At 47.0% G+C, this 14,455-nt stretch overlaps 1 protein-coding gene across 1 annotated transcript in view; it reads left to right on the top strand.

Annotated features, from left to right (window-relative positions):
* The window catches only part of GABBR2 (gamma-aminobutyric acid type B receptor subunit 2), a 365,224-nt gene that overhangs the window by 261,441 nt on the left and 89,328 nt on the right, over window positions 1-14,455 (top strand). Inside the window, exon 8 of the mRNA XM_065878972.1 lies at window positions 4,439-4,499. Coding sequence (XP_065735044.1) covers window positions 4,439-4,499 — 61 coding nt within the window. The remainder of the gene's footprint in view (window positions 1-4,438; window positions 4,500-14,455) is intronic.

Raw genomic sequence — 14,455 nt, 5'->3', positions numbered from 1 at the left:
AGCAGATTTGGAATGCAAATAAAATAATGGAGACGCAAGCACGCTGGCCTCTGAGGCTCCTGCCACTGCTGTTTCTGCCACTGTAGGGACCCCAGCACTGGCTACTGAGCAGTTATCCCGAGTCCCACTGCACACACTGACAGTGCAGGGCTGCTGGGGCCCATGGACACCTGCAGTCACTCAGCTCCTGCTGCTGCAACCAAAGCAGAAAAAAAAAAATAGCTTTTCCCTTCTGCACACTTTCTAATCCCCCATGAATGCTTCTCATTAGCAGAACCTAAATGGAAACCAGCTGGCAGGGGATTCTGGGAAGTATGGTTTCCAGGCTGTGGGCCCCTGCAACACAGAGGAGGACACAGAAGAGTGAGTGTGGATTGGGAGCCAAAAGACAGATATCAGCCGCCACCCCCGCCGGAGTTATCAAACCCCACTGCTTTGCAGTGTAATGCGTCCCATGGATTGGTCTCAAGTGGATGTAATCATCCTCGGTTACAGCCCTGGATCGCACATGGCAAAAGCTTAAGGAGAAGAAAAAAAAAAAAAAAGAAAGCTTAAGGAGAGTCACATCATTTATATGTACATAAAGAATATGTGTGTGGGAGAAAAGCAAAAAGTAATCCCTGCTCAAGCTGGGGTTTTGGGAACCGAAGTCAGTCCAGCTCTCCTGGCTGAGATGCCAGGCCACAGCGAAACCGAAGAGTCTAATTGCCGTGTGGGCCTCACTGGGAATCCATTGCCTCTGTTCCCACCACCTCAGGCTCCTTCGGGTTGTGAAAAAGAGATATTTCCAATGACCTTTGATGGCAGGTGTCTTAGGCTGGTTTACCCACGAAACAGACTCTGAGAGAAAGATTCACATACAGGAAGTTTATCAGGGAGGCTCTCAGGAACAAAACACGAAGGGAGGAAGTGAAGCAGGGTCAGGCAGAGGGATGAGTTGAATTGGGCACAGCTACAGTCACGGCCTCAGCCACCCCATGGGGACCTCTGGAGCCCACGGTCCTTCACAACTGTCCTGAATTGAGGCAAGGGGGCTCAAACTACTGTGTCCCTTCACACTGACCACTGGATGTAGGCTGCCCCCAAGGAGGGACATAACCTTAACTGGCACCCTTTGGGCAACCCAGCAGCAGCCAAGATGCTGGGGAAGTAAGTGTCTCCATCCTGAAGGGAGCATCTGGTCGCCTACCATGGTGCCCACACCCCCAGGATGGTAGTAGTGGAAGGGAAGCGTCTGCTGCTGAGGCCACAGTGCTCAGCCACCTTGGCGATGAACTCTGAGCTGGCTAGAGAGAGGATGTGACCACCACCCTAGCCTAAGCCTCTGTCACCTCACACCTGGATTACCAGCTGCCTAAGCCGCCCGGGTCTCTATTCCCATTTTCGGACAGCCAGAGCAATCTTCTCAAATCTTAAATCAGATCATATTGCTGCTTTGTTTAGCTCCCCGCCCTCATGGCTCTTCACTGCACTTAGCATCCCCTCCAGAGCCCTGTCAGGGCCCCCAGGCCCCACCTACCTGCCCGCTCCCTCACTACACTCCTCCTGCTGGCCCTTTCTGTTCTTTCCCACCTGAGGGCTTTTGTCCTGGCCTTTCCTTTTGCCTGGAATAGCTGCTTCTTGCTGTGCAGGGCTCAGCTCTTATGTCACCTCTGCAGTGAGGTCTTTCCTGACCACACAGTAAATTCACTCCGCTTGTCCAGGCACTCCCTTCTGATTTTCTGCACAGCACTCTTCACGAAATGAAATCATCTTGTTCATTTTTTGGCGAACATGTTTTGCCTGTCTCTCCTAATCAAATACAAAGCTTTCTGAGAACAGGAATCAGCACCTAAAAGAGGACCCGCCCAGGGCAGGTAAATATCTATGGAATGTCGTGAGTTGTCCATCTGCTAACATGGAGGCCATCCATCAGGCAGAATTTCATGAAAATCACCTGATTGGCTTATGACCTTCCTTGCTGGTGTCCAGTCCTATCGACGTTGGCCTGGCTGGGGTGGTAGTCCCCATCCAGTCAGCCGTGCTCAAGGTTGCAGACTTGGCATCATCTATCCAACCCAAGAGATGCCGTGGTCACAACCTCAGGAAAGAATCACGTGTCAAATCTTCCTCAGAAGGGGGCTCCACAGAGCTTCTCCGCTCTTCTCTGGTGCAGAGCCTCGATATGGCCAGTTACCCATCTGCTTGTCCGTGTTACTCTCAGTTACCACAGTCACAGGCCTCTCATCTTTCTCCCTTTGGCTGAACACACAGCGGCCCGTGTGGTTTGGGAACTCAGTCACTTGGGGGCTGATGTTTCTGAGCGGTGAAGCCACCTTGGATTAGGGCCCAACGGTTTACCCCTTTGCCAGCTGAAATCATGTGATGTTGAAAATTTCTTCTCAAAGTTTGGAAAGCTTCCTGGTGCTTGGAATCTTTTTTATTTCGGCTCTCTGCTATTAAATGTTTTTAAATAAAAATTACTGGTGCCATTTACTGAGTGCCCGTTGAAGACCATGAGCTGTGCTAGGTCCCTAACTCAGGTGTTCAGGAACTTGCCCAAGGGGGCCCTGAACCCAACTTTGTGACACTCAGACGCTGGCCTCCTCCCACTGCAGTACCTAAAAAATTAAGGAGATAGGAGGAGCTACTGTGAGTAAAAATAGCTACTGTGAGAAAACTAAAATATGACAGGTCTTACTTCAAAGATGAACTAATGAGTTTTATCTAAAAAGTAAAGGAGAAAGGAAAGAAAACCCAAAAAGTTAAGGGAGATTCTTTCTCAGCCCCCGCCCTGTATTCCACTCCAGTATTATTCCATCCACTCTTTGAATACCATTCAATATATTTTTTTAATTTAACTAATAAAGATTCTGCAGAATTTGTCCACATTTTATGTCTAGAAGTCTTTGGAGTTCTTCAAAGCTTGGCAGGAGATGGGTGAATTAGTTAGATCTCCACTTTTGTCAAACAAAGAAATGTCCTGTGGACAATATCTGCATCTTTTCCGCCCATGCAAAGTGGTCCATTCGCATAAAAGCGATCCTTTGGAAGATGTTCTGTGTTTTTTAGTCATCCCTAGAAATAAAATCACAGCTCCTGTCTCACCTTGCATTGAAGTGTTTTCACACTCCAGGGAATTGCTTACCATCAACTGAATATAGAATTCGGTGGGCGTTAGTTTCAAACTGATACTACTCGCAGCTGTCTTCAGGATCTCAAAAAGGTGTCAAAGTGGCCTTAGAAGGTGTTTCTCATTCCGAGAACAGGTTGAGTGATTCTCTTTGTTCCGAAAGCCTCAGGGCCTCAGACTTTGGATTTCCATCAAGGGAAGATATGTACTTTCTGGAACTTTCTCTTGAGAATTGAATGGAATCTGTGGTATTGTCTTTGCTATTACCTGATGATGCAAGAGCGTAACTGCGCTCATAAAGCAGTGTACCTTTAAGACAATTTATTTTCCTAGTTTCACATTAATGGAAAGAAAGGAAGAAATTTATTTCTGGATCAGAAACAACATGCTGTAGTGAAATTCCATGGGCATTAAAATCAAACTCGGATTTGAATCCAGCAGCCTCACTTACAATGACCTTGGCATAACCTCCCTCAATCTCAGTTTCTTCATCTGTAAAATCAGGATCATCCTCCTTTCCACTCGAGCTTGTCATAAAGATTCATTTATATAACCTGCGTCAAGTTCCTTACACGGTTGCAGAATTTTAGGTGGACTGGAAATAGGCAAGGAGAGACCACATCCCCTCTTTATGTTCCTGGTTTATTTAGCCCAGCGTATGGAAGCTGGGTATCAGCCAGCAAGGCTGATGCTGCCTTTAGCCCCCGGGGTCCCTAATGAGGGGTGCTTAGCTGCCTGTGACACTAGTCAGGTCTCACTGGCTCAAGAAGCTTAATTTTGTGCTGCCCCATAGCCCAGTTATATTTGGGACTGACGTCACCCCTCAGGAAGAACTTACAAAAACATTCTGTGTTCTTAATAAGGAATACTAACGGACTTCTAGCCCCCTTCTGGTCCTGCAGCCAAACAACTTCGGCAAAGCCCCACATTTTTATGGGTGGGGCACAGGAGCAGAGGCAGGGCCAGGCTCCAAGGGCTTCTTCATCTCTTCCTCCATCTCTCCAACACCCTGGAAGACTTGTCCTGGGATAACACAGGGCACATGGGTGTTTAATAAATAGTCATGATGATAATGATGATGCATATCTGGGCTTTAATTTACATGTGTTGGTTCCATTATTGATTTTATGCTCCTCAAATTATCCAGATAAAGTCACAACCAGTTTAAAAACAGTTTAATTTTGCATCCGTGGTCCGGCGGGAGTCTATTCTTTCTCCAATAATAATAATCACATTGTACAATTAATGAATTTCAGTTGAGATCAGCAGTGTTTGGGCTAATATGGCATTTCTTCTTTGTTCTTCTTTGTTTTGTTTTCTATTTAGGGTCAAGTTGTGTTCCGGAACGGGGAGAGAATGGGGACCATTAAATTTACTCAATTTCAAGGTAGGCTTTTTGATGCTTATTCTTTCTAATTGATGAATTCTGTATTCAAGGATGTTCTGTTTATGCAATAAAATACATCAAAAGAAATGAAAGTACGATGTTCCAGATAAGAGAAAGAGTCAATAGAAAACACTTCTCTATGCAAACATTAGCTTCAACTTATTTAGAATATTTTTTCTCAACTGCATTATTTCTCAGGCCTGTTCAGTCTTTCCACATGACTCAGGCTTATTGAAAGTATGGGGCGTGGCAGTTAAGTCAATGCCAATATTCTGAGGAATCTTGCATTGTTTTAGTTTTTGATTATAGAAATTTTCAAATAGACTCTAAAGTCGAGAGAATTGCATAATGAACCCCATGTACCCATTACCCGGCTTCAGCTGTTTTCACCATTTTGCCAATCTTGCTTTATCTTGACTCACTCCATCCCCTACCCCCTTTTTTTGCTGTAATGTTTTAAAGCAGCTCCCAGACATTATCTCATTTCAATCTATAAATACTGCAGTATGCATTTCTACTAGATAAGGACTTTTTTAAAACATAACGGCAATACTGTTATTGCACCTTAAACATTTAAGAAGTTTTAATATGCTTTATTCTGTGTCTATGTTGATCATCTAATTATCTCGAAAATGACTCTATAGTTGGTTTGTTGGGGAGCCCACACAGGGTCCACTCATTGCATCTGGTTGAAGTGTCTCTTTAGTCCCTTTTAATTTATAATTGTGCCACACACACTATTTACAGACCATTTGGTTTTTTAAGAAACCAGATCATTTGTCAGACTTTTCTTCTGTCAGATCTGGAAGGGACCTCAGCAACCATTCAGACCACATTCCTCATGTGATGAGGAGGAAACAGAGGCCCAGAGAGGGACAGTGGCTTCTCAGAGCCCACAGGGCGTCTGAGAGGGGCAGGGCTGGGTGTTCTGCCTGGAGGAACTTCGGTTCGGCCCGGTATGGTCATTGGCAGGGTTGTTAGTCAGAACCATGAGACGGACCTTTCATTAATGCAGTGTTTTTCAGTATCTGGATGTTTCTAGAAAATCCAGAAACAAAAGCAGAGCCTTCTGTGTCCACTCACTTTGAGCAGATCCCAGAGTCATCCAGGGGAAGGCAAGAAATGAAATAGAGTTATTCGGATTCATTCAGACAATCCCAACCAGATGCAGATCAGTCAGGAGAGGCGTTCTCCGGTACTATGGCTCCATAATGCAGTCTTGTAGATTTACCCATTTGTCTTCCTGTGGCAGGTAATTGAAATGCATGTCAGCTCTCTGGTGTGCACAAAAGATGTAATTTTAGGCAAACGTAATTATTTTCCCATTTGTTAAAGCTTACTTCTTCATTGGCTGAACAAAGTAAGCATCTTGGCAAAGATACTTTTTTTTGAGTGATTGCAACTAAATTCTCTTGTCACATTTCCAGCTCTCAAATTATATCATTCTGGGAGAATATTTTGTAAATTATTGATGGGCCAATCACAGCTACAAATGCATGCCAATTTTATTGCTTTTTTTTTTTTTCTGAATGTTAGGGTTAGACACCAACTCCAGTGACTGGTTTTAGGCATTTATAAGGAAAGCAGTGTAGCAAACAGTAGTTCAGAGGTGGGTTTGAAACCACCTGAGCTCAAGTCACTGTAGAACATTAGGCAAGTGACTCACCTCTCTGAGCCTCAATGTCCTCATCTGTAAAATAGGGATATGATCCTACCTACCTTCTCGGGATGTGGGAAGAACTAGATGAGATAGCACAGAGAAACGTGCATATATTTCTTGCTCAGCAAGTAATAGCAATTATGATTAGCATTTAGTCAAAAATTATGATACTTTTCTGGGGCAAATCCACATTTTCTTGGTGTGTTGAAACCCCCGGGTGCCTTTTTGTCTGCCTACTCTTATAGCTGCTCCCAACACTTAATGACATGTAGGGTGTCACATGGGGCAGGGCCTTAGAGATGATCTCATCCCGCTGCTTCATGGTATAAGTGGAGAAACTGAGGCCCAGGGAAGGGAGGTGTTCCTCCCAGGGACACCCAGCTGGCTGGAGGCAGAGAAGTGACTAGACCTCGACTTTCCCCAAGTGCCAGCCTTTGCGTGTTCACATGTACACCTGTGCCTGAGTGTCCTCCCTTTGCCACTTCTGTGTCCAGCGTTTATTGACTGTCAGAGCCGGGCCTTGCAGATACTCCTGTTTACATGTTTTTAAAACAGACATTGATCCTGTTTGCAGACGGATGCTGTGCTGAGGGCATATTCTTATCAGCACAACAGTTAGTTTTCCAAATTTAGAGGGTCTCAGAGGTACCTTGCTGCCAAGATGGAGGGGCATTGCTTTATTGAGTGGCTGTCCAGGCTGGAAGGGCTCCTGGTTGTCATCTCTTATTTCAGAGGGGAAACTGAGGCTCAGACACGGAAAGGGACTTGCTGTGGGACAGCAGGTTCATTCCTTTCCTTCTCTGGGCTCATGGTTCACCTCCAAGAGAGGCTGGTCTTCTGTCTCCTGGGACCTTCCCGGAATTTGCCCAGAGGATGGGCCTGCCCCCCACCTTGGGGTTACTAGAGCCTAAATTGCCTCATGCCGTTGACTTCGAAAAAGGCTTCTAAATGGGGTCACCCATTTAGAGAGAGGGCCCTTCAAGCCCTCTCTCTCCCCCTCACCCTCTGCCCTCTTCTAAGAGGGGACGGTAGAAGAGCAGAGCTGACTCACAAACTGCCAGCCCCAGCAGTGGGGCTCCCTTTGCAGGGTCTCTCCTGGACTTACACCCAGGCTGTCTCAGCGCTCGCTGGCAGCATCTTGGAAGTTGGCCCATCCCACCATCCCTCTGGAGACCACGAAAGATGCTTTTTTGGCTTCTTGTTTGTAAAGGTCCTGGTGCCTTCTAAACCCTTTTATCTATAGTAGAGGAAGCATTTTGTAGGAGGCTCTGTTACCTTCTTTGTAAAACTAAAACACAAATTAGTTGGAAATGGGAGGCCGTTTGGAGAAGACTAAAAGGGGAGCCAGGAATCCATGGTCCTGTTCTACTTTTTTATTTTTTTGGCTGCTTTGGGTCTTCATTGCTGTGCACGGGCTTTCTCTAGTTGCGGCGAGCGGGGGCTACTCTTCGTTGCAGTGCATGGGCTTCTCATTATTGTGGCTTCTCTTGCTGCGGAGCACAGACTCTAGACATGTGGGCTCAGTAGTCGTGGCTCACGGGCTCTAGAGCGTAGGCTCAGTAGTTGTGGCGCGCGCGTTTAGTTGCTCCGCGGCATGTGGGATCTTCCCGGACCAGGGCTCAAACCCGTGTCCCCTGCATTGGCAGGCGAATTCTTAACCACTGCGCCACCAGGGAAGCCCCTTGTTCTACTTTTTTTTTTTTTTTTTTTTGCGGTACGCGGGCCTCTCACTGTTGTGGCCTCTCCCGCTGCGGAGCACAGGCTCCGGACGCGCAGGCTCAGCGGCCATGGCTCACGGGCTCAGCCGCTTCGCGGCATGTGGGATCTTCCCGGACCGGGGCACGAACCCGTGTCCCCTGCATCGGCAGGCGGACTCTCAACCACTGCGCCACCAGGGAAGCCCCCTTTGTTCTACTTTTTGATTCCAGAGTTGTAGGATTGGTATCACAAGAGCCTGGCACTCAGTAGACCCCTGGTACAAGTTTATTAAATTAATTTGGAGGCAAAAGACCTGGATTCAAGCCCTTGCTCTGAAGTTTACCAGCAGTGTGACCCTGGGCAAGTCACTTTATCTCCCTAAGCCTCAATTTCCTCCTCTGGAAAATGGGATGACACTAATGCCAACCCTGGCTGTCCCCTGGGGCTGGGCCAAATGACATTTTGCTCTATAAACTCTGGGTGCTAGGAAGCTAGTCACATTACTAGCATGCTACCTGGTTCCTGGCTGGCTCTTGGTAAATGTTTACTGAATTGGTGAGTGATCCGGCTTGTGGAAATTTGAGAGCACGCTCATTTACTCCTGGTTTCCAGTGGCTTGAGTCAAGGCAGAACGTCTGACAAACAGCAGTTAGTCTTGACAACAGAAATGTGAACTGAAGCTACTTCACAATGGTGGCCATTGTTGTTCCAGGCTGGAGAAATGACCTTTTTTGCAAACTTAGGAATGCTGGATAGATAGAACTACTCTAAAATAATGTGTCAGGGCTAGCCCCATGGTCCCTCTTGAGGCTGAGGCATTTTGTATCCAGAGAGAGTTTCAGAGCCCTAAACATGACCTTCCTCACTCCCAGCTTCCCTCCATCTACTCTGTTTTCAAGGCTTCCCAGAGCCCCCAGTCCTAGGGGGTAGGTGTGGCAGATGCCATCAGCGTCCCACCTGTAGTCCCTGAGCATCCATGGTTCCAAACAAGCATCTGATTAAGAGCACCTACACCTCTCACCCTGTGCAAGGAACAGGACAGATATTCAGGGACTTAATGCTTCCAGGGCAGCCCTGAGCCAGGGATGAATGAGAAGTGGAGGATAAATCCCCCAGCGTCCTTCCCACTTGGGTGGAAACTCCCAAGAACTCCAAGGTATGTTCTGCTCTGTCTCCAGAGGTCCCCATGAGATTGAGCCTCACTTGGCCTCTCAGAAACCTGCTCATTAATGCACCTTGCCCTGGCTCCCTTGCCTTCTCTGTCTCACCTCCCCACACCCCTATCAGTGTGTTCGAGGATCACCTCCCAAATAAATTACATGCATTCTTACTCTTGGCTCAGGCACCATTCTGAGGGACCCACCTGTGGCAGTAGGTAAGGTAGGTATTAGCATCCCCTCGGGCACACACCTTGGGTGCAGTGGACCTAACCGCCTTCCAACTCCAAGTTCAGCACCCCTCCCCCATGCCATCACTGACTTGCATCAAACCACGTGTAGATGAGGATGAATACTAGGGAATTGGCTTTTTTTTTTTTCCCCTTGAGAGAAAAAAGAATCCATGTTACTAACGAAGTCTAAACATGGCTCAGAATTTGCAGCAGGAAAGGAAGTTGAGTGAAGCCATGATTAGAGCCTTGTTTATGCTGTTCTTGGTGAAATCTCAGCATCTGCCGCTCTAACTCACCGTCGCTGCCTTCATTAGGCCTGTTTGTAAGAATCGCGGTGAATGATAATCTGCTTGAATTTGGACTGCTTCTATGCAGCATAAAGGACTCAGACTTTGGAATTTTATACTTCGCCACCTGATTTGAAGGGATGGGGTCTTCCACCGCCCTAACAACGTAATTGTCATTCAGAAGGTACCTAGTGAAGTGTAGGTTTGTCCTCCCCATTTGCACACATTAATTACCGTTTGGTCTTTGGGGTAACAGATACGGTTCTATGCAGTGCGCATTTCCTGAGCATCTGCCAGGCGCCTTACCAAGTCCTCTGGGGAAGCCAAGTTGAATAAGCCTCTGCCCCCGCCACTCCCTGTAGGGGCTTCATAATCTCTCTGGCCAAGTGCCAGTGCCTATAAAAGCAGGAAGATAATTTCCCAGAACCTACTAGAAAATTTTTGGAGCTAGTTTGACTCTAGTTTGAGACTCTTAAGGCTGATTTTTAATATCCTTTTCCTTCTGTTAAGGCGTATATTATAGCTCTCTTCGCTAAGCCATGGGTCTGGAAAGGCCAGTTTTTTGGACTGCCCCTCGACTTGATGTTAAGAGTAGAGACATAGTCCACTAAACTGCAAGTTACACCAGAAGTGTTGTGGGTCAGCAGGAATGGAAGGGCACACGTGAATATGGGCTCTTTCAGGCTGGAAGTCTGACCCTGACCTTGATACCTCCCAGCCCCCATGATCCAGGGCTTACCTTTCACGGAGCTCAAGGAAGATGGCTTGGAAGACAGAATTACTTAGCAGACCTTGTCTTTCATTGAGCCATAGATTCTCCATGTTGAAGGCAACCCTGACTTTCCTTTACAGCATTGCCTCTACTTGAATGCCTCCAGTGATGGGAACTCACCTCCTCTCATGTGGAAAGTATGTGAGCTTCAGAGCAGCCATGCCTAATCATTGCTAGCCAGGCACTGTGGCTTAATCTCTCTGAGACATCATTTCAGCACTTTTTAATTTTATTTTTATTTTTTTGAAAGTAAGTTTAAAGACACTTTACATTAGCTTATTTTATTTATTTATTTTGGCCATGCCACGCAGCATGTGGGATCTTAGTTCCCCAACCAGGGATGGAACTCCTACCCCCTGCATTGGAAGTGCGGAGTCCTAACCACTGGACTGCCAGGGAAGTCCCTCAGCACTTATTTTAAAATAGTGAAATGGGACTTCCCTGGCGGTCCAGTGGTTAAGACTCTGCACTTCCAATGCAGGGGACACGGGTTCGATCCCTGGTCGGGGTACTAAGATCCCACATGCCGCGCAGTGTGGCCAAAAAATTAAAAATAAAATAAATAGTGAAATAAAAGGTGATTGTTTTCCTTGCTTGAGAGCGATGGTGAGACTCCAGTGACCTGAGGCTATGAATGAGCCTAGCTCAGTGACTAGCACAGAGAAGAGCTGTGACAGCTGTTGGCTTCCTGCTCCTCTCCTGGGCACTCTTCACAATGATACCAGATTTACCCCCTCTAGAAGTTCTTGAGCAAAGTGCTATCTTACTTCCTCAGGACACACTTCACACTCCTCATTTCATGGAACGTTGTTATCACTGGTCCATGAAAGCCCCTCTTGTTTGTTTGTACCTTTATTTCCCTCATATTCTCATATGCCACTCCTGCCTCTCCCCAAGAAAGGCAAACATTCTAAGTGTTTAATGCAGATATTGTGTTTGTATGTGTCCTTGCAAAATGTGTATTGCTGTTTTGTGTGCATATTTTGAATTTGCATCGACATAACTGGGTTACATACATTTTCTGCTTTTTTTTCCAAGCAAAAGTTTGGGCTTTTGAAGTTTCACAATGGTCATTTCCTGGCTCCTGCACGCCAGCACTTTGTTTTTACGATACCTCCATGTTGCTGTGTCTGCATCTAGGCTGTGGCTCTCCCTGCTCATTCCAGGGGATGTACGCCTCCATTCTCCCAGTGACAGCCACTCAGGTCACCTTCAACTCCCTGTCTCCAAACATAATAAGTGTCCTTGTACATGTCCCCTTATGAACCCAGCTGGGTATTTTTAGGACAAATCCCCATGAGCTGAATTGTTGGGTCGGAAGGTGTGTCAACACCCAACATGCCTAAAATTTGCCACATGGCTCTTGGGAATGGCCGTACCCATCTCCACTCCCACCAGCATGAGGAGTCCTGTGTCCCTACCTCTCACCCACAGTTGGTGTTTGCCAGCTCTCTCATTTTTTGCCAATCTAAAGATACAAATTAATATTATACTGTGGTTTTGAATGTCATTTCTCTGGTTACTGATGAGTTTGGACATTTCTTCCTGTGCTTGTCCGCCATTTGTTAATTGTCAGTTCTGATCCTTTGACCACTTTAATTTTGAGTGTATTGTCTTTTTCTTGGTGATTTGTAAGAGTTCCTTACGTAATCTAGGTTTCAGTCCCTTTTTGGCTTTAGGCTTTGCAAACATCTTCTCCCATTTGGTTACTTGTCTCTAAACTTAAAGTCCCTGGTGAACGGAAGTTCTTAATTTTGATGTGCTATTTTTTCTTTCTTTATTTTTTTTTGATCCTATCGTTTGGGCTTTTGAAGTTTCACAATGGTCATTTCCTGGCACCTGCCCACCAGGTCCTAGCTGGGCACAGGGGGTACTGAGATGGGTAAGACACAGCCCCTTCCCTCAGGGAACCTCCTGGTTCAGTGGGGAGCAGACACAGGACCCCAACTTAGTGTGAAACGTCATTCAGAGGAGAGGTGCTCGGCTCCACCTGGCAGATTCTAGGAAGGCTACCTGGGAGAGGTGGCATCCAAGATGAATTCTAAAGAACCAATGAGAGTTACCCAAGAGGAAGAGAGAAAAGGTGTTCTAGGTGCAAATAGCCTATTGTATCTGTATGTGTTCTGTGTCCCCTTGGGTATTCAGCTTTTGCCCTGAGCCAGTTTGCCTATAAGTCACTGGACAGATCCGCCCTTGGCAGGATTATTATACTCCTGGGGCATTTGGCCAGTGTCCACCTAGTCTGTTAAAAATCTCAAAACAAAGGTCAGTGAAGTTAACTTACTGAAAATGCGACAGTGGCGTACTGTTTGTGGATAGAGACGAGTGTGAGGGAGAATCCAGGCCAAGGGAGCACAGTCACTCTCTGCTTGGTGATGCTGAGAGGTGCTGCTCAGACCTGTTTCCACCCAGTGGGAGGAGAGTGACCATCTAGGGCCTGTCCACAGGGGCAGGGTGGGTGAGGGGAGTGAAAAATCACTTCCTGGGGAATGGCTGGCCAGCCTGGAGAAAAGCAGAATCAAGGCCCGAAATCAAAATCACAGTGTTGCCATCTCTGAAGCACGGCCAGGATCAGGAGTTGCTGTGATGTGTGGCCCCCAGGCAGAGCTAGGACTGTGAGGGCAAGTCTCGGAGAGCAGACTTTAGCTTGGAGTGAGGAAGACCCTTCAAAGCAGTTGCAGAATCATGGAACGAGAGCTGGAGGGCACAGAGATTTCCCTGTCTAGCCCACTTGTTTTATCAAGACCCAGGCAGAGGATGGCACTTCCCTGGGGCTCCTTATTGAGGAGATGGCAAAACCAAGACCCGTTCCAGGGGCCCAGTCCTCCAGCCAGAGCTCTTTCCTTTCCCTGAGTCTGGGATTTTGTTAGGGAGTCCTAGAATGGAGTAATTTTATAGAATCCTCGATGTTCATTGAGCCAAGGTTGTCTTTTGTTTTACACCTCAGAGTTTTACATTTCTTTATGTTTGCAACAACAATTAAACTGTAAAAGACACGCATACTTCCCTCAATGCAGACCTAGAGTCAGCTGAGGAAGAATGAGCATTTGGGGGTGAGGGGAGTAGAGCCCAGGAAGCAGGATGTGGGGACCAGCTGCAGCAGGAGGTTGGTGACCCTACACCCAGCTCTCCCACCCAGGGGTTGTGATACGGGAGAGAGGCAGGACCGCTCTGTGATTGAAGCAGTTCCCCAGCCCCGTCTCAAGGATGCTCTCAGGCCCACAGCCAGGGAGTATTTTCAGACTGGACTTTTTTGGCAGCCTAATTTTCACCAATAGGACTTATTTTCTTTATGTATCATCCAAATCCAAAGTTGGAAATAAAGAAAAAGAAAGAATGCACTTTTTTAAGAGAATCCTTTTTTTTGCACCACAGCAAAGAACCAGTATTATTCTGCAGGAAAAGGGGCTCTTTGTTTTATAGTATTTTCAGCCTCTGAGAACAGAAAGTGTCAGCGTTGCAGGGTCCTTGGTCTAATCCAGTGGTTTTCAACTCTAGTTATGCGTTAGTCAACTTAGGGAACTTTTAAAAATATGGCCACCCAGGGTTCACTCCTCAACCCCCCAGAGGTTTTAATATAATGGATCCATGTTGGGACCCAGGCATCTGAATTTTCTAGAAATTCCCTAGGTGACTCTAGTGCCTGGCCAGGACTGAGAACTATTCGAACCCCTGCGGTGCACTTTGTAGATGGAGAAACTGAGGTCCAGAGAAAGGGAATCATCTGTCCAGGGTCACACGATAAGTCAGTGGCAACCTACAGCAGGACTAGCAGGGCAGGGAGGGTGGCCAGTGACAGACTCAACGCCACAGCCCCTCTCCCTCTGCTCTATTCTCTGCTGCCCCCATGAGTCCTCTTTCTAGTCTGTCCGCAAATCCCCTGTTCCGCAGTCTTCACGTCTGTATCCAAATAAGTGGTCGATGTTCTTTGCACAACAGAGTTACCAAGGAACCCAAGAGTTAAAAGTTGGAAGTGCCCACCTATCATGGTCACCAGCTGGCTGGGCCGTGGGTGAAAGAAAGAACACAGGGGACACCATCCTTCCCCTGCAGAGCCAGGGAGGGCCCTGGGCAAAGTGCAGGGGATGCGACCCTATGCTGCCTGGGACCTCAGAAACGAGACTTCAGGTTCCACTCAAGAACTGACCG

This window comes from Phocoena phocoena, chromosome 6, assembly GCF_963924675.1.
Source record: "Phocoena phocoena chromosome 6, mPhoPho1.1, whole genome shotgun sequence".
In the NCBI taxonomy this organism is placed as follows: Eukaryota; Metazoa; Chordata; class Mammalia; order Artiodactyla; family Phocoenidae; genus Phocoena; species Phocoena phocoena.
The sequence above is the reverse complement of the archived record's forward strand: the minus strand, read 5'-3'. Positions and strand labels throughout refer to the sequence as shown.